Source organism: Trichechus manatus, unplaced genomic scaffold, assembly GCF_000243295.1.
Source record: "Trichechus manatus latirostris isolate Lorelei unplaced genomic scaffold, TriManLat1.0 scaffold00044, whole genome shotgun sequence".
NCBI lineage: Eukaryota > Metazoa > Chordata > Mammalia > Sirenia > Trichechidae > Trichechus > Trichechus manatus.
In genome coordinates this window covers 9,122,085-9,141,163 of record NW_004443980.1, presented here as the reverse complement: position 1 = coordinate 9,141,163, position 19,079 = coordinate 9,122,085, and the positions used below count along the sequence as shown (strand labels likewise).

At 47.7% G+C, this 19,079-nt stretch overlaps 1 protein-coding gene across 1 annotated transcript in view; it reads right to left on the bottom strand.

The window, feature by feature from the left end:
* Positions 1-18,693, bottom strand: part of SIAH3 (siah E3 ubiquitin protein ligase family member 3) — a 120,534-nt gene extending 101,841 nt beyond the window's left edge. The window contains exon 1 of the mRNA XM_004376593.2: positions 18,544-18,693. Coding sequence (XP_004376650.1) covers positions 18,544-18,678 — 135 coding nt within the window. The 5' untranslated portion in view covers positions 18,679-18,693. The remainder of the gene's footprint in view (positions 1-18,543) is intronic.
* Between the last annotated feature and the right edge of the window lie 386 nt (positions 18,694-19,079).

Here is a 19,079-nt window from a genome sequence, read left to right as displayed (position 1 = left end):
CTTGAAGACTTCTGTATATTAATCTTTTGTATTCTGCCTCTGGTCATTCCAACAAATTTTCCTCCACTGGAAAATTTCTAGATTCTTTATTTTGGGAGCTTACTGAAGCCATCATGGATTGCCTCTTTATGTGATTTGATATTGACTATTGTCTCCAAGCCATCAATAAGTTATTATATTTATTTATTTTATGTTTGCTTACTGTGTGCTAGCTTCTTGTTTTGTTTTGATGTACCCAGATAGGCTGCTCATATGAGCTAGTTTGGTTATTGGCACCTTTGAAGCTCTACTGTCCTGTCATCAGGTGGTTATATCTGTTACTAGGTATGTGAGCCTAGGAGTCCACCCACTCTTCCTGTATGGATTCAGCTCAGGTGCCCAGGTAGATAGCTACCAAGTGTGTGGTGTAGGCTCTCACTTACAGTCCTAGACAGGCATGGGTGATTGGCATAGGCACAGGCATCTGTCTGCAGCAGGGGGACACACTCTGAGCAAGGCAGGGGGCTAATGGCTGTCCCCAAGTGTCCAGGAGGAAGGCATGACCCTATTCCCTAGAGTGCATAGGTGGGTGGGTTTTGCAGCCGAACTATGAGCACCTAATGCTGTTGGCTGTAAGGACTGGGGGGCACCTCTTATTCATGGGCCCCTATCTCAGGTTGCTAGGTGGTGTGGGTGGAGCCACCAGTCCACAGGCCCCTGATGTGGGTAGGTGAAGACCCTGCTTAATGGGCAGAGCAGTGTCAAATGTCAAGAACCTGCCACTTTACAGTTGAAACAGTTGAAGTCAGACTTCCAGTATATACCCTGTTGTACTGCAGTAGTAAGGGCCTATGCTGTTGAGATGGGCCCACACAAGTCTACGCAGGGAGAAAGGCACTCAAAGTCCGTGGATCCTTTATGCCTGTGCCTAGGCAAAGGAGCTGTGCCTACCCTGGGTTCCTGGCTTAGGGCAGCTGGCTACTTATTTTTTCCCCGTTTGTTAATTTTTTTACTCTTCACAGCAGGGAGAATGGCTCTGGGTGTGTGACGGATCCTACTTCCAGGGCAGGGGACTCAGCAATTGCTGAAGCCGGTCCGGGACCCAGTGCAGAACAGGGAGTGGGGAGGTAAATGGGAGAGAGATTTTTCACTAAGGGGAGTGTTTTTGATCCGCACGGTAAGCCATACGCAAGTACCTATCTTTCGTGGAGGGCTGCTTCTCACTGGTTCTGGGTGGCCATGTAGACTCTCTGGCTCTGGGTCTCCCTGTGTATGGAAAACGCACCTCCCAAACACGGCTGCTTGCGTGCCTCACTGCTCACCCCCAAGCTGATCAGGCCTGCAGGGCTCAGGCTCTGGCTGGGTCAGGTCTGGCAACTCCTCACTGCTTCTGAACCATCTCTCCCTCTCCCTGCCACTCAGTCTGGTTCCTGAACTCTGCCTTTGATATTCAGGACACCTAGATTGTCTTATATAATTGAATCACTTGTTTTTTTGGGTCTTTGTTGTAATAGGGTCCACCTGAACTTCTGATTACTCTGCCATCTTGGCCCCGCCCCCCGTAGGATTTTCAATGGCTGATTTTTCAGCAGTAGATTTCCAGGTCTTTCTCCTAAGGCACCTCCGGGTGGATTCCAACCCCCAGCCTTTCGGTTACCAGCCGAGCACGTTAACTGTTTGCACCACATAGGGGCTCTTCAGTAGATTTGGAGGTATTTAAAAGGCATCTGTGGAATCTCACTTTGCTACTAAATTTCTGTTATCCACAATGAATGGGTAAGCTCTTATAGTTAGCCTACTTTCATTTTCCATTTTATTTCCTTTTTTTTTTTTTTTTTTTGTTACCATGCTATCATTTGTTGTCAATTGCCCTCAAACCCCTTTTGAAAAGAGGCAGTATCTAAAAAATCAATGGAAAAAACCCATCTCTGCACATAAGGTCACCTTGGAGGGAGGTGGGGGGGGCAGTGTTACCTTCCCATCGGACGGATGGAGAAGCCAATGTTAAATGACGTGTTCAAGAGCCCACCGTGAACTGAGCCAGAACTGCAAGCCAAAGCTTAGCCTCTCCATTCTGAGTAAACCTCCTGGACCAAGTATTTTGAAGAAATGGATGGCAAGTGTCTGGGAGCGCTCCTTCTGGTTTCTAATTTCTCTCCAATTCTTGGAAAGCATTGGGTTTATGGCACTTGCTTCACTATGCATGCTGAGAACGGTGCTACTGACATTTATTTAATTACCATAAACAGATGTATCACTTTGGCTTCAAGGAGGTAGTTTCTTGATGCACTCATCAGCCCTCCTTCTCAGGCACTTGGACGGCAGAGGGCAGTACCGCCCCTGCGGTGCCTGCACCCTGCGTTGCTGCCACGCCATCACCCTGGGGGATGCTGTGACAAGCAGGCACCATGGGGGGCCGAGAATGGTAGCAATGGCACAGCACTCATGTCTGAGGCTCTTACCTCACAGATTTTCTCTTTTAAAAAACTTAAAAAAAATTATTTTGGTAAAATTTATATAACAAAATATTTGCCATTTTAACCCATTTTTTAAGTGTACAATTCCTTGACATTAATTACACTCACCATGTTTTGCAACCATCACCACTATCCATTTCCAAATGTTTTTCATCTCCTTAAACAGAAACTCATGAGGGCATTGGTGGTTCAGTGGTAGAATTCTCATCTTCCATGTGGGAGACAAGGTTCGATTCCTGGCCCATGCACCTCATGTGCAGCCACCACCTGTCTGTCAGTGGAGGCTTGCGTGTAGCTATGATGCTGAACAGGTTTCAGTGGAGCTTCCCGACTAAGATAGGCTAGGAAGAAAGGTCTGGTGGTCTACTTCTGAAAATGAGCAATGAAAACCTTATGGATCACAATGGTCCAGTCCTCAGACCATCATGAGGATGGCTCAGGACCAGGCAGTGTTTCATTCAGTTGTGCACGGGGTCACTGGGGGCGACTCAACAGCAGCTACCACCACCAACAAACAGAAACTGGTACCACTTAAGCAGTAACTCTTCATTCTCCCCTCCCCCAGTTCCTGGTAACCACTAATAAACATTTGTCTTTATTCTTCTTTTGCCTGGTCTAGATATTTCATACAGGTGGGACCATATGATGTTTGTCCTTTTGTGTCTGACTTACTTCACTCAGCATATTGTGTTCAGGGTTTATCCATGTTGGTGCATTCATCAGGACTTCATTTCTCTTCGTGGCTGAACAGTATTCCACTGTATGGATATATCACATTTTGTTTCTCCATTTATCTCTCACAGATTTCCTTTTAATTCCCATCACTTCAGTCCCCTGTGAGCCTTCTGCAGTCCTTTGTGAGTTTTCCCAGGTGTCAGGGCAGTTTGGGTGGTTGGCTGATTTTGGTGATTTCCCATCACGACTCCAGGCTGAATGTTTTCCTCCCACCCTCTGGTCTAACATCAGTATAAATGCCGCCCTCATTTCTCCAGCTTCCACAGTAGAGGCACAGCTCCCAAACATCACTGCGCTTCCCACAGAGAAGCTCACCTCTCACCTGATACCTCCCTCCTCATTATTCCCACCACCACTTTGGAAAGAGAAAATGTTTGAAGGTGTTGTTGTTGAGTGCCATCAAGTCAATTCCGACTCATAGCAACTCCATGTGACAGAGAAGAACTGCCGTATAGGGTTTTCTTGCCTATAATCTTTACAGAATCAGATCACCAGGTCTTTCTCCAGTGGAGACGCTGGGTGGGTTTGAACTGTCAACTTTCAGTTAACTGCTGATCACTTTACCCTTATGCCACCAGGGCTCCTTCCGAAGGTTATTGGGGAAAGGCTTTCCATAAATCAAGGTAAAGGACAAGTAAAATTAGGTAGAGGCTGAGGTAAATTAGGTATAAAGCAGTCATTAAAATTTTATTCCTCAAATGTTCTGCATCCTACTTTGGTGAGTGGTGTCTGGGGTCTTAAAAGCTAGGGAGCAGCCATCTAAGATGAATCAATTGGTCCCAACCCACCTGGCATAAAGGAGAATGAAGAACACCAAAGTCACAAGGAAAGTATTAGCCCAAGAGACAGACAGGGCCACATAAACCCTGCATCACCCTGAGACCAGAAAAACTAGATGGTGCCCGGCTACCACCAATGACCGCCATGACAGGGAACACAGCAGAGAGTCCCGGATGGAGCAGGAGAAAAGTGGAGTGCAGAATTCAAATTCTAGTAAAAAGACCAGATTAGTGGTCTGACTGAGACTGGAGAAACCCCAGAAAGCATGGCCCCCGGACTCTCTGTCAACCCAACACTAAAACCATTCCCAAGGCCAACTCTCCAGACAAAGATTAGACTGGACTATAGGACATAAAATGATACTCGTGAAGAGTGTGCTTCTTAGCTCAAGTAGATACATGAAACTAAATGGGCAGCTCCTGTCCAGAGGTGAGATGAGAAGGCAGAGAGGGTCAGGAGCTGATTGAAAGGACACCAGAAATCAGGGGTGGAAAGGAGGAGTGTCATGGATTGAATTGTGTCCCCCAAAAATATCTGTCAACTTGACTGGGTCATGAGTCCCAGTATTGTATGATTGTGTACCATTCTGTAATCTGATGTGATTTCCTTATGTGTTGTAAACTCAATCACTATGATCTAACAAGATGGATTAACGGCAGTTATACTGATGAGGTTTACAAGATTGGATAGTGTCTTAAGCGAATCTCTTTTGAGATATAAAAGAAAGAAGCAAGCAGAGACACATGGGAACCTCATATCACCAAGAAAGCAGTGCCGGGAGCAGAGCGTGTCCTTTGGACCTGAGGTTCCTACGCTGAGATGCTTCCAGACCAAGGGAAGACTGATGTATCACGAGGACCTTCCTCCAGGGCCGACAGAGAGAGGGGGTCTTCTCCTGGAACTGATTCCCTGAATTTGGACTTGTAGTCTACTGGACTGTGAGAGAATAAACTTCTCTTCGTTAAAAGCCATCCACTTGTGGCATTTCTGTTACAGCAGCACTAGATGACCTTAGTTATCTTAAGAAGGAGTATGCTGTCAGTCACAGTATAGGGAGAGCAATTAGGGTCACATAACAACGTATGTATACATTTTTGTATGAGAGAATAACTTGAATTGTAAAGTTTCACTTAAAGTACAACAACAAAATAAAAAAAAGAGGAAAAAAATTTTGTTCCTTTTTGATTTTAGAAAAAAATAAATTTAGTGCTATAGTAAGGCTACTAATGAGACAGGAAATTTCAAAGGCCTGTAGATCTCTTAGAGAACAGCTGTTCCATAGTAAAAGCTACAATCTCTTAAAGGACATTTTGCTTTTGTATAAAAAGATTTCTTTCTTTTTTCCAGACAAAAAGTGGCCTATTTAATGCTATCCTATTACTTAAACAGTGTTTTGCATTTCTGAGGTAGTCAACTAGCTCCCATTGGCACTGATAAGAAAGTCAGATATTGACAAGAAAATCATATGTCTCAGATTTGGGGGTCAGCTCTAGTTTCAGACATTCTGTCCACCTGTCAAACCAGGTAACCCATTTTTTAAAAAAATGGTCACCGTGTACCAACTTCCTTTTCTGCAGGATAATTTTGAATTGGGCATTTAGGTAAAATTGTTACATATACTCCCCTGAAGTATTTCATGCAGATCATACTTTTTATTGAGCCTGAATTTAGAGGGCTGGCCTCTTTGGTCCTTTGGAGAAGTTTCCAGATAACCAATTCTGTGATCGGAGGGAAGAGACAGCCTAACATAGAGGCTAAAAGCATGCACTAAGAAGCTCTATCACTCACAAGAGGCATCCTTGAATAAGTTACTTAACCTCTCTGTGCTTCAGCTTCCTCATTTGTAAGTAGGGAATAGACATATGGCATTGTTTTGAGGATTTTTTTTTGAAAAGATAATTTACCTAAATCACTGTCTTAGGCTGAGTTCTCTAGAGAAGCAAAACCAGTAACATATTTGTGTATATATATATATACGAGAGAGAGAGAGAAAGACAGGAGTGCAGGGGGAGGGTGATTTATATCAAGGAAATGGCTCATGTGTTGTAGAGGCTGGAAAGTCCCAAGTCCATGGGTCAGGTGTCAGGTTGGAGGCTTCTCCTGACTCATGTAGCTGCCAGGGCTGACGAACCCAAGGTTAGCAAGCTGCTGGCTTAAGTCCCAAGAACTGGAGGTCAGATGAGGATGAGCCACATGCAGGATTCAGAGAGAGCAAAAGCCAGCGAGCTTTGCCAGAAAGTCCATATATATTGGATGCAGGCCACATCCCCAAGGAATTCCCTTTCAACTGATTGTCTGCTCATAGTAGATCTCATCATACAGATGATTACATTATATCAGATATCATCATGGAGGTGATTGCATCATTATGTAACTGCCAAACTACATCCTAACTGTCAAACCACTGAGAATCATGGCCCAGCCAAGGTGACACACACCCTTAACCATCACAATCACTTAGCACAGTGCTTGGCACTTAGCAAGTGCTCAGTGACAGACAGATGCTGTCGAGTTGGCTCTGACTTATAGCAACCTTATGTATAACAGAATGAAACGCTGCCCAGTCCTGTATCATCCTCAGGACCACCAGCATGTTCAAGTCTACCACTGCTGCTATGGTGCCAACTGATCTCACCAAGGGTCTCCCACTCCCTTGCTGGCCCTCTACTTCACCAAACATAATGTCCTCCTCCAGCAATTGATCCCTCTTGATAACACTTGCAAAGCAAGACAGTTAGACAATATCCTGTTGGTGATCACTAGGGTTTTCATCGATTTTTGGAAGTAGATCACCAGGCCTTTCTTCCTTGCCTCTCTTAGTCTGGAAGGTTCACTGAAACCTGTCCACCATGGGTGACCCTGCTGGTATTTGAAATACTGGTGGCATAGCTTCCAGTATCAGAGTAACATGCAAGCCACCACAGCACAACAAACTGGGAGACACGTGGTGGAAGTGCTCGATAAATGTTGTTGTTGTTAGGTGCCATCGAGTCAATTCTGACACATACAGACCCCATGTGACAGGCTAGAACTTCCCCATAGGGTTTTCCAGGCTGTAATCTTTATGGGAACAGATCACCAGTTCTTTCTCCCATGGAGCCACTGCGCGAGTTCCAACAGTCAACCTTTTGGTTAGTAGCCAAGCACTTAACCATTGCACCACCATGGCTCCTACAATAAATATTTGCTAATAAAAAATTATACCCACACATAAAGCCTTCGTTTGGGTTCCCCAAAAGTAGGGCCTGAGATAAGAGCTTGCATGCGGTTGTTTATTTGGGAGGTGATAACAGGAAGCGGGAGGAAGGGAGCAAAGTTACAGCTGTAGGTCACAGGGCTCAGTTCCACCGGAAAGCATAGAGAATGCCTCCCAGGACTGACCACCAAGAGCTGGAGCATTCGTGTGTGCATTTGATGTATAAACATACAAGGATGGATAAGACAGGATCCCAGCTCTGCATTTTTAAATGAAATAGAATATGCTCAGTATCAGTCCCATGGCTGAGCAAGTTGGCTCAGTTGTTCATTGTGAAAGAAGAACACTAAGAAAAACATATCAAGAAGGCTTACAAGCACAGGATTTTTAAGAAACGTTTTATTTTAAAGGGGCCTGAACAAAGAGCTGTATGACTTTGAGCAAGCTCATTAACCTCTTTCAGTTTTCGTATTCTATATAGTGGAGAATGATAATAATATACTACTTCCCTGTGGGAATTAAATGCATAAGCATTTAACACAGTTCCTGGACAGAGCATGCCTTCCATAAATGTTAGCCGTTTGTGGTTGTAATTCTCATTACTGTTATTGCTGTGTGCATAACTGACACAGTAGAAAATTATTGTCTGAGGGTTTCAGGACATGTAGCTAGCTTGGGCTGGTACAACGCCACAATATATCCCAGTTAAAACCAGTCCAGTTGCCATGGAGTCCATTCCAACTCATGGTGAACCCCATGTGTGTCAGAGTAGAACTGTGCTCCATAGGGTTTTCAATGGCTGATTTTTCAGAAGTAGATTGCCAGGCCTTCTTTCCAAGGTGCTTCTGGGTGGACTCGAACCACCAACCTTTCAGATGGCAGCTAAAAAGATTAACTGTTTGTACCACCCAAGGACTCCACTCCCAATTTACAGGCTGGAAGCCCAAGGTTCCAAGTGGATGCTTGCCTAGGACTTCTTGGCAAATCCTTGGCCAAGTCTGCAGAGTTAACACTGAGGTGCCATAGCGTCTGGTTACAAAGCTGGGCAAGTAGGCTAGACTTGCTGGCTGGCCTTTTATAAAATCGGTGTTACTGATCTGAATTTGGTTCCATCCACCAAGCTAACTCGATCTTCCCTCTCCAAGCACGGTCTGCAGTGGACCTTCTCAGCCATAGAAGACAAACTCCTGTTTTCTTCTGGGGGGTCAGCTCTAAGCAGGGGCCAGCCCTGTCCCTTCTACTCTCTCGTTGGAGTTCCCAGTGCCGCAGCTGGAGGCAGCCCTGCAGCACGTGGCTCTCTGCTAATCACAGGCTCGTGATTAAAAATACATTAAAGGACCAAGAAATTATTAAGAGATACAGCATCTTGCAAGGAAAACCGACGTTTCCAGTTAAACCACAGTTCTAAATTATCCACAAGGACCCTGTTCTCCCACTAAAAACATTAGGCGGGTTTCAGATCTGTTTTCTGATGGTGCTTTCATCCCGAGCCCACGGTCAAGATGAAAACGTAGCCTTTTGTGGCAGAACTTGAGCCACCCTGCTATCTGAAAGTCTGGGGTTATAGCTGCATGGCTTTGGTGACTTTGTTTAGAGCCTATTTCCTGTCCCTTGCTAGAGACACAAGGAACATTTGCCTCTTTAATGCCCTGCTGTTGCCCAACTGATTTACACCTGGCAAGGTCCTGAGGACAAACGGCCCCAAGAAGGGGTCCAGCACTGCACTGGGGCCAGATTAGAGAGGCTTTGTCCTTAATCAAGGAGTCCCTGGGTGCTGCAAATGGTTAACATGCTCAGCTGCTAATCAAAAGGTTGGAGGTTCAAGTCCACCCAGAGGCACCTCAGAAAAAAGGTCAGTGATCTACTTCCAAAAAATCAGCCATTGGAAACCCTATAGAGCAGAGTTCTACTCTGACACACATGAGGTCACTAGGAGTCGGAGTTGACTCCACCACAACTGTTTCTAGTCCTTAACCAAAGCCCTTGCCCCTGGCAGTGTGTGCAGGGATAGGGCAATGAGAGCCCTGAGTGACAGACCCAACTCTGTCCCTCATCAGCTGTGACTTCGGGCAAGTCACTTCATCCCTTCGGGCCACATCTGTTAGACCAGGGCCTTGAACTAGAACATCCCTCTGGGTCTCTTACCTTGAACACAATGGTTCACCATCTTGGTAACTCAACAGGCGGATCCCCTTACATCTTCACCTTCCCTCTTGCCCCCAACATCCAGTTTGAGTAGAAGTTGGTCACTCATACAAGTTGAGCAAAAGTGAGTCAGATCTTGTGCATCAGGTAACATCTCAAAGGGCTCCATAATAATGATAATAGTTACCCTGGGGTACTTAGAGTCCCTGAGTGGTGCAAATGGCTAACGCGCTTGGCTGCTAACCAAAAGGTTAGAGGTTCGAGTCCACCCAGAGATGTCTCAGAATAAAGTCCTGGAGATCTACTTCCAAAAAATCAGGCATTGAAAACCCTGTGGAGCCTAGTTCTACTCTGACACACCTGGGGTCACCATGAGTCAGAATCGACTCGACGGCAACTAGTTATGAAGTACTTACTTGTGCCAGGCACTGTGCTAAGCCCTTTACATACATCGTATTGTTTAATTTTCATGACACCCATTTTGCAGGTGAAGAAAGGAAGGCTCAGAGAGGTCAAAGATTTGGCCAAGGAAATTGATGACATTAGATTCAAACCCAGATCTGACTCCAAAACCCATACTCTAAGGCCTCATCTATAACGTTACTCCTTTCTTTCCCAACACTGCGTTCTCCCCTCACCTCTCTCCTGGGACTGGGGTGGTCCGTCACATGTGAGTGGGGCAGAAGGGTTTTGCTCCTCTCCACTCCTCCTCCACAGTGCATGGGCCACCAGGTTTCACCATGCACAGGGCGTTGCATCCTGTGACCTTGCACTGCTATCCAGAGACCACTCAGGGTCCAAGCAGGTTGGTATCTCAGAGTACCATCATTTGTGTGTGTGTGTGTGCGTGTTGTGTGTAGACACTCAGGCTGGCTGCAGGGGACCCAAGCCTAGGGTGTAGCTCAATACCTTTTTAATCCTCGGATGATAGTGGTTGTTGTTGTTAGCTACTAGATGACTCTGACTCATGGCGACCCCATGTGTAACAGAACAAAACGTTGCCTGGCCCTGCACCATCTTCACCATCATTGCTGTGTCTGAGTCCGTTGTTGTAGCCACTGTGTATTTTGAGTGCCTTCCAACCCGGGAGGCTCATCTTCCAGCACTCCATCGGATAATATTCTGTGGTGATCCATAAGGCGTTCATTGGCTAATTTTTGGAAGTAGATTGCCAGGCCTTTCTTCCTAGTCTGTCTTAGTTTGGAAGCTCTGCTAAAACCTGTCCACCATGAGTGACCCTGCTGCTATTTGAAATAACAGTGGTATAGCTTTCAGCTCCAGAGCAATATGCAAGCCACCGCAGTACGACAAAGTGATAGACGGGTGGTGGCTGATGACAGTAGGACCCAGGAAGTTTTTCTTGGCTTAGGAAGGTCAGAGCCTGGGGGTCCCACTCTCTGTCAATTCCAGAGGTGCAGCTCCTACTGAGCATCATACCATCCTCCTCCCTGCATCACTCAGAGGGAAGCTACTTCCTCAAGGTACAATGAACTGAAGGGCAGAGAGAAAATGTAAATCTCACAGGTCCATGCAGCTTCTGCCTACCTATCTCGACCTGCCCTGACGAACCTCTCAGCAGTGTTGCTGAGCCTCCAGATACATGCCCTTTGAATGAGATGCCCCTCACAGAGCCACTTACCCATGTGCTTACTCGAGCCGCTGCTAATGAAAAGACGCCATGCATAAGGCATGAGGGGCATGTTTTCAGGTTGGGTGGAGAAGGGGATTTATTTGCACAGCTCCTGGCTCTGTGAATGACCGGTGACCCAGCTCGCTCAGCCCATGTGCCACCACGGACTCCCGTGTCCTCCTGTCTCCTCCAAGACCCAGACCCTCTTCCACTGGACTTCTGAGCTCAGAACCCAAGCAGTGCTCCGTGCCTCCTTCGGACTAAGCATCAAGGATAAACCCAACTTTCACATAAGACAAGAAGTTGTTCTGCTCAAAAATCTCTTCAAAGCCAAGGGAGATTCACTAACATCACTAATACCCAGAAACAGCAAGCACAAGGCATGCAGAGAGGGAGAAAGGCCAAGAGAGCAAGCCCCAGCCCAGGGATGGATTACTGAATAAGCAAGGTACACACGGGCTTACTTGTGCTTACTTACTAATCTGTAGTGCACAGTTTCACTTGTTTTTTGGTGCACTACAGATTAATAAGTAAACACAAGTAAGCCCATGCGTACCCTGCTTACTGTAAGCCCACGAGTACCCTGCTTACTGTAAGCCCCTACATACCCTGCTTGTTGGTTAATTGGCCCCTGTCATTCCCCCCACAGCCAGGTGGGGAGTGTGGGGAGCTGAAACCGACTTCTGTGGTTTCATGAGCTTGTTAATAGTAACTGCTGCTAGTTACTGACTCAACTCCATGAGCACGTTTCATTCTTGCAGCCATCTGAGAAGGTGGAAAAGGTTACTCACTTCCCTGCTAACCGAAATGTTGATGGTTCAAACCCACCAGCTGCAGAGAAAGATGCGATAGTCTGCTCCCATAAAGATTACAGCCTAGAAAACCCTATGGGGCAGTTCTACTCTGTCCTGTAGGGTCAACTACGAGTTGGAATCAACTTGATGGCACCCAATGACAACATAGATGGGGAGATGGAGCCTCCAAGAGGATGAATCACTTGTTGAAGGTCACCATCAGTACATGGCACAGTCTAGATTTGAACTCAGGCTGACTCCCCTGAAGCCCATGCTCTGCGCCTACACCCTGTCGCTTCTCCCTATGCTGATCTCATAGTTATAAAATATGCACCAAGGGCAGCATAGAAAGCTCTATGCTTTTAGTTGTGTACTTCTTTACCATTTGATTTTTAACATATGCTGTGTGTGCATTCGTATTAACTGTATTCTTTTTTTAAAGACCCTCAAGAAGAAAAGAGCATGTATGGAGGGGTGGGGAGAGTAAGGGAAGAGGGTGATTTAGAGGCTCTAATCTGCCGGTGCAATGTGGGCCGGGGTGCGGGTGATGGTAGGGTGTCTGTGTGGTCATACTGCTGGCCTGGGGCAGGGGTGGGGGTACAAGAAAGGCAGCTTCTTCTGCATCTTTCTGCTCCTACAGCATGCACTTGAGCAAGGGACATTTAAACCAAAAAAACCAAACCAGTTGCTGTCAAGTCGACTCTGACTCATGACGATCCCATGTGTGTCAGAGTAAAATTGTGCTCTGTAGGTTTTCAATGGCTGATTTTTCAGAGGTAGATCACCAGGCCTTTCTTCTGAGGCACCTCTGGATGGACTCAACCCCCCAACCTTTCTGTTAGCGTCAAGTGTGTTAACCATATGCACCACCTGTTTGCACCACCTGGGCACTCCAAGGAACATTTAGCTTGGGTAGCTTGGGCTAACTGGAAGGCAGCCTGGGGCAGTGGAGAGGATACAGGGCTGGGCATCACAAGACCTACCATCTGGTCCCAATTCTGTCCCTGGAAAAGGTGACTTTGGAAAAGTCCCTCCCCCTCTCTGGCCTCGGTTTCCCTGAGGACCACACAGGAGGACAGATCTCCATTCTCCGGGTTGTCTCCTTCCATGTGACATGTAGTGTCTAAACAGGTCACTGTTCCCCTTTGGAGAGCAGAGCAGTCAGGTCAAGATGACTTTGCTAAGGATAAAGTACCTTCACAGACAGTTAATTTCTTTTTCTTATTGTTAATTGCTAAAAAACCAATCTATCTTACTCCAGGGAATCCATCCAAATAACTCTGACCTCTCTGCAGATTTCAAAGAAAACTTTCAGTGTCTGTTTTCTAATTCTCCCCCTAACAGTCCCTGCAGCTTGAGGGATCCTGGTTAAGGGAATTCCACAAAATTTGCTTTGGGGCTGCTGGGTACATGCAGTACAGAGGTAATCGGCTCACCTCCTTCCAGCCGCCAGCTTTGGCCTCCTCTCCAACTCATTCACTAGCACACCGCTAACCAAATTACTGCTCAGGGCACTGGGCCTCCCCGGTTATGTGACTCCAGAGCCTCATTTGCAATCACCATTAACCAGAAAAGCTGCATGACTGCTCTGTGCCTGTAGAGGCAAGTGTCGGACAGTATTCAGGAAAACCGAAGGGCTGGAAGAGCCTTTCAATAAAGCTCATAGTGGGAGCACCACCAGTCCTGGGCCCCGTCCCTTCTGCCTTCCCCAGGGCCTCTAAGGTGCTAATGAGCAATAAAATGGCTCCCGACTGGGCAGAGGAAGGAAGATGGTGAAATTTCCAGGGACTGGGAATGGAACCAGCAGCATAACTCAGCGGTGGCTCTGTCCATAGCTGAGTAATCCACACAGAAGCTTTTAAGAGTCTTGTCAGAAGCCTAACTGCTTTACAACAGGTATTCACACCAAACGCTCCAAAGGCCTTCTCTAAATCTCTAGAAACAACAAGTCTTCAGCTCCCATTCGGCTGCCTGCTGTGCAGTGTCAAGCTCCGTTAGTGCTGGAGGAGAACTGTGGAAGCCCCAGGCGACACGGGATCGCCAAAGGTTTTCCCAGAAACGTGGAGATGATGTTTGATTCGCCACCCATCTTTCCTCTTTTCCTGGCCTTTGATGATCCCACCCCCACCTGCAGACAGCTCCCCCTCTTGCCACGTCACTCGACACGCATTTAACCACAGAGACTGGTTTTAGAAGGAACGGTGTATGGCAGCTTCGAGTAATGAATGATATGGAAATGCCCCAGTTTTAGATTTAGGGTCTGTCAGGCTCTTAAACAGAGGCATCACTGGCCCGACTGCCCCTGCCATCCCACGTGTGAGTGCGTGTGTGTCTGTGCGGGCGCTTCTGTCTGTAACCCCAAGGTTAATGGGTTACAGTAGAGACAGCTCGAGGGATCACGGGACCAGCTAGATGGAGGTACTAATAGCCTCCCCGGGAGAGGTGGGGGCTTTCCCCTGAGGCCTGGATGTACAGAGGGGCACTAGGGCCCAGGGTTGGCACCAGCACTGGTGCAGACATCAGTGAGGGCCTTCTGGAAGTTTGTAGAAAGCACGGTGCTAGTCCTCTTTCAGGAACTTGTTTATGGAGGGTTGTGGTTAAGAGGAGAAGCCAGTCTGCCGGCCTCAGCTCAGCCAACTGCTGTTTGGGAGTGCTGAGACCCAACCCCGAGGGGTGGGGGCCGCAGACCCTTCCCTGGAGTGGCCTGGGTGTAGGGGCTGGCCAGGCGTAGTGGCTAATCCACCCCTTAAAGGCGCCTCTGCAGACTGGGCCAAAGAAGGCAGGCCTGCCCAGGACGGGGCATTACAGAAGCAGCTAGTGCTGCTGGGAGAGGAACCAGGAGAGAAAGCCTTTCTTGGTTTGGAAACAAGCAAAGGACTCGGGGACAGGAGTGCTGAATCAGGCCAGGAGAAGGAGCCTCCGCAGGGCCAGCCTGAAGCCTGCTGGCCCTGTTTCAGTAACCTCCATGAATGCAGAAGGGAGGGCAGCCAGCCAGAGAGCTGGCTCCTGGGTGGCGTACTGTCCTTGGGTGGGAAGGAGTAGGGAGGCATCATTCAGAACCGAAAACTGTGCAACTGAGTCTTCAGGCACAGACAGACAGACAGACACACAACGAAATGCAGTCTCGTCTGCATTCCATGCAGAGGGCTCTGCTATGGTTTCTTGCTGTGCCCAGGGCTTCCTTAAAGCTGAGGCACTTCATGGAGGAGCCCTCTACTCTGCACCCCTTTTAAAAGGGGTGGGCTTAATGAGTGGAATGGCTTTAACCTGAGAGTGTGAGATGCCAGGAAGGCTTTCTCCTTTCACTTAGAAAGAAAGGCGTCTGCTTGCCTGAAGGAATTCCAGGTTACTGAGTAATCACTGTAATGAGAATGAAGGTGACCTATAGAAGCATAGTAAATACACGATTTTCTCTGCTCAGTAAGTGAATTTTGATTATAACTCAACACTTGCCTCAGGTCCTAAAATGCTGTTGGGGTTTTCAGGAATGCCCCGGAAAGGACAAAGTGCAAAAAAGCTTCCACAAAAAGAAAGAAAGAAAGAAACACAGGCTCTCCAGCCCCTCCTTGTAGCTACTTGCAACTCAGGAAATTGAAAGCAAGGTTGCTGTCTGTCTTGGTCACCATTTCGTGTACCCGCCTGTCATACGAAGTGTGGGAAAGCGCCACAGATCAATAGCTATTCCTGGTTAACACTTCCACGGCTTTCTTTTTTTTTTCCCCCACAGTAAAGAAGGACCCCCCCACACACACATGGATTGCAGCTTATTACACCCAAGACATACTTGCATGGTCTGTTTAGGGAAATAAATGTTTAGAAGGAGCACTCTTCTTTTTTTTTTTTTTAAGGTTTTGTGCACCTATTAATATAAAGGATGGGGCAGCATTTCTTCTATAGAATTGTTGCTTTCAATGCTCTGCAAATGGCTGTTAATTCTCAGGTCTGAGAAGCAGGTAAAACTTACCTGATGGGCCAGCTGGACCCCGGATGAGCACCTGGTGCCTGAAGAAACCTCCACAGAGGTGGCCTGGGCTGCAGGGGCCTCTCCCTGTCCAGCATAGCCCTCTGTGAATCTCTGCATGCCAGGCAGCACACCCTGGTAGCATCAGCAGCTCTCAGCTTTGTTTACCTGCAGTGACGCTTGTCTGAGCAAAATGTCTAAGTGTTTTTTTTTTTTTTTTTACTGGAAATGAAAAGCCAAATGAGAGTGTATGTGAAAAAGTGAGGCATGGAAAATAGCCTCTCAAAGCATATGTCACCTATTTTTATGTTACTGCTTATATGATGGCTAAGTTGGCTAAAGGCTTTAAGTGGCAACTTTTGAAGTTTCCAATGGAACTCTGGGGCAGGCAGTGGTGGCTCAGTGGTAGAATTCTTGCCTTCCACGTGGAAGACCCGGGTTCAAGCCCCAGGTTCAATTCCAGCCAATGCACCCCAAGCGCAGCCACCAACTGTCTGTCAGTGGAGGCTTGCATGTTGCTACAGTGCTAAACAGGGTTCAGCAGAGCCGCTAGACTAAGATGGACTAGGAAGAAAGGCCAGGTGAGCCTTCCAAAAAATCAGTCAATGAAAATCCTGTAGTTCGAAACAGTCCAACCTGCAACTGATCATGAGGATGACACAGGACCAGTCAGCGGTTTGTTCCATTATGCATGGGATAGCCATGAGTCGGAGACCAACTCGACAGCAGCTAACAACCACAATGGAACTCTACAAAACATTGCAATAACATACTTTTTTGTTTGGAAGAGAGTGTTAATAAAGCACATCCACCTCGCGTATATCTTTCCAGCCTCACAAAGCCGTGCAGGAGGCAGGACAGATATTCTTACACCCATTTTGAAGGGGAGGAAGGAAAGGCTGACAGAGTTGCTCGAGGTCACCCAGCTGGTCACGCTCTGGACAACCCTGACTCCGGACTGCTGGGTCAGGACAGCAGGACTACATGTGGAGGTCCAGTGAATCAACACAGAAAATATACAGAAACCGTTTCCCCCCACCCCCACCAACACCTTAGCTCACCTAGCTCCCCTCTTCATCAGCCCCATCAGTGAACAGTATACATCAAACTTCAGAAAAAAACAATGCTTAAAGGTATTAAAATGCAAAACAGGAGTACACAAAATTTCTTGCCACAGGGAACAAACTAATATAAAGTGACAAAATAATGGAAGTTGGAATGCAGTCTCCAAAGTGGCCATAAAATGGAATTCAGAATCATATTTTAATATGTATACCATACACTTGCTTTGCCAAGAATGACTGGTGGTGAATTCTCATTTATAAAACTAAGCCATGAAGTAAAAAAGAAATAGTGGAATGAGGGAGGAGAGAGATTGAGGGAGAGAGAGAAAGAGATCTGGTGCTTGAATACAGAGAGTTAGTCACAAGCTTGGGCACCACAGAAAGCCGGTTCCCAGGATGGGTGAACCATGGCAGCCCGGAGCAGTCCACAGTCCCTCTACCCAGGACTCTCCTTGGCATATGGCCTCAGGGACTTCCAGGAAACCCCATGGGAGGGCCCATCAGCGCTGACCTGGGCGCCGGCTGAGGAGAGTCTGACTAGTAGGAGTTTACAAAGTGATGAGCAACAAGCCACACACTCGCTGAGCCCAGCAGTAGTGGCGAGGTGGACAGATCTAGCCTCACAGAGATTGTTCTGGCACTGCAGACATGCCCTTCCCCTGTCACTGAGCCTTCGGGTGAAGTAAGGACAGGAGAGCAACTCCCAACGAGTCTATCTTTTATTACAGGACAGATCCAAGGTACCTGGAAGTTCCCCATTTGGTGAGTTCAGCTGTGCCCTCCCACTGGCCCCTCCAGCCCCACTGCCTTCCTGTCTTCCCCACCACTCCGAGGCAATGCCTCTTCCTTTGGTCCCCCATCAGTCTGGGCTGTGCTGTGCAGCAGTCCTCCCAGATCCCATATTTTGGCTCTTCCCTTAAAGGTCATTGACCCGAAGGCGCAAACGCAGAGGTGGCGCCAGACGCTCGGCTCAGCATCCACAGGCTACATGGCACAGCAGCCGCCTGTGGTGAGTCAGGCAACAGCAGCTTCGAGATGGTTTCATTATTATACAGCTGAAGCCAACCCCTCCTCCTCTTTCCTCAGGTGAAGGGGCACGGCTCCGGAAGGAGGCAGGGTAAGCTCCTCCACACACACACACACCCACTCACCCACCCACCCACCCGCGCGCGCGCGCGCGCGCGCACACACACACACACACACACACGCACTTGCCCAGTCTGAGGACAAGGACAAACACTTTGCAGAAGGAGCACCTAGCCAACTCCCGGGTCCCTGATCCCTGCCTCAAGTCTGTTCCTCAGCCCCGAAGCGACTTTGGCAGCAGTCAGAAGGGGTTGCCAAAATTCATGCACTTCAGTGCCTTTACAAACACAGGGAACAGACTACAATGACGGTAACTTTTCAAACTGTGGCTGCTGAGGACTTGCCCGCATATATTTGGGAGAGAGACGGGGTGCACCCCTACTCCCTTCACCACCCTCACTTCTGGCTCGCACCGCACTCTTAGACAGCAAGCTTGAGGAAAAGAAACTAGGCTATCACTCCAGTTCTTGCCCGGCACGGAAGCAAAACACTATCACTAATAACACCAAGGCGCCTAGAGCGCGAGAAAGAGCCAAAGCAAACCTCTCCAAGTGCCCCACACCACGCCAGTGAATGAAGGAATGCGCGTTTGCAAGGTGCTGCATGCACACACGGGGGAAGGGGTCGCAGACGCCTTCGGAGAAAGTGCTTGACCCGGAGCGGCGTGAATATCAAATCAAAGAGCGAGCAACTCACCTTTAGGTTGTGCGTGGGGTTCACGACGCAGACAAGTTGCCCGGCAGCGGAGAAAACCCGTTTAGCTTTGTAGTGCTGGAACCGGAGGTGGATGAGATCTAACACAGCCCCAAAGCACTGGGTGAAGAAAAGCATCACAACTTTTGGGGGGTGGGTAGCACAGGGAAGCCGCGGAGGAAGCTGCGAGTCCGGGGGCGGTGGAAGGAGCGCAGCCTGAGAGACACTCCTCTCCAGCCCAGCTTAGCGCGCCTTCATATTCATCATCAAAATAAGACCGTTAGAATCTTGCAGCAGTGAGGCGGCCAATCAAAAGGACAGAAATGTTATCCTTGAGGTGCAGAGACAGCCAATAACAAATGCCTCCCCTACCGAAACTCCCTGATGAATTGAGCCTGGCGGAGAATGTATTATTGAACATTACCATAGATCAGCACATTGCATTTATCTTGTGATTACAGCCAGCCATACATAATGCTGGGGAGATACGCTGACAAAATTGATTGCTTAATGTGTCTCCATTTATTAATTGAGTTAAT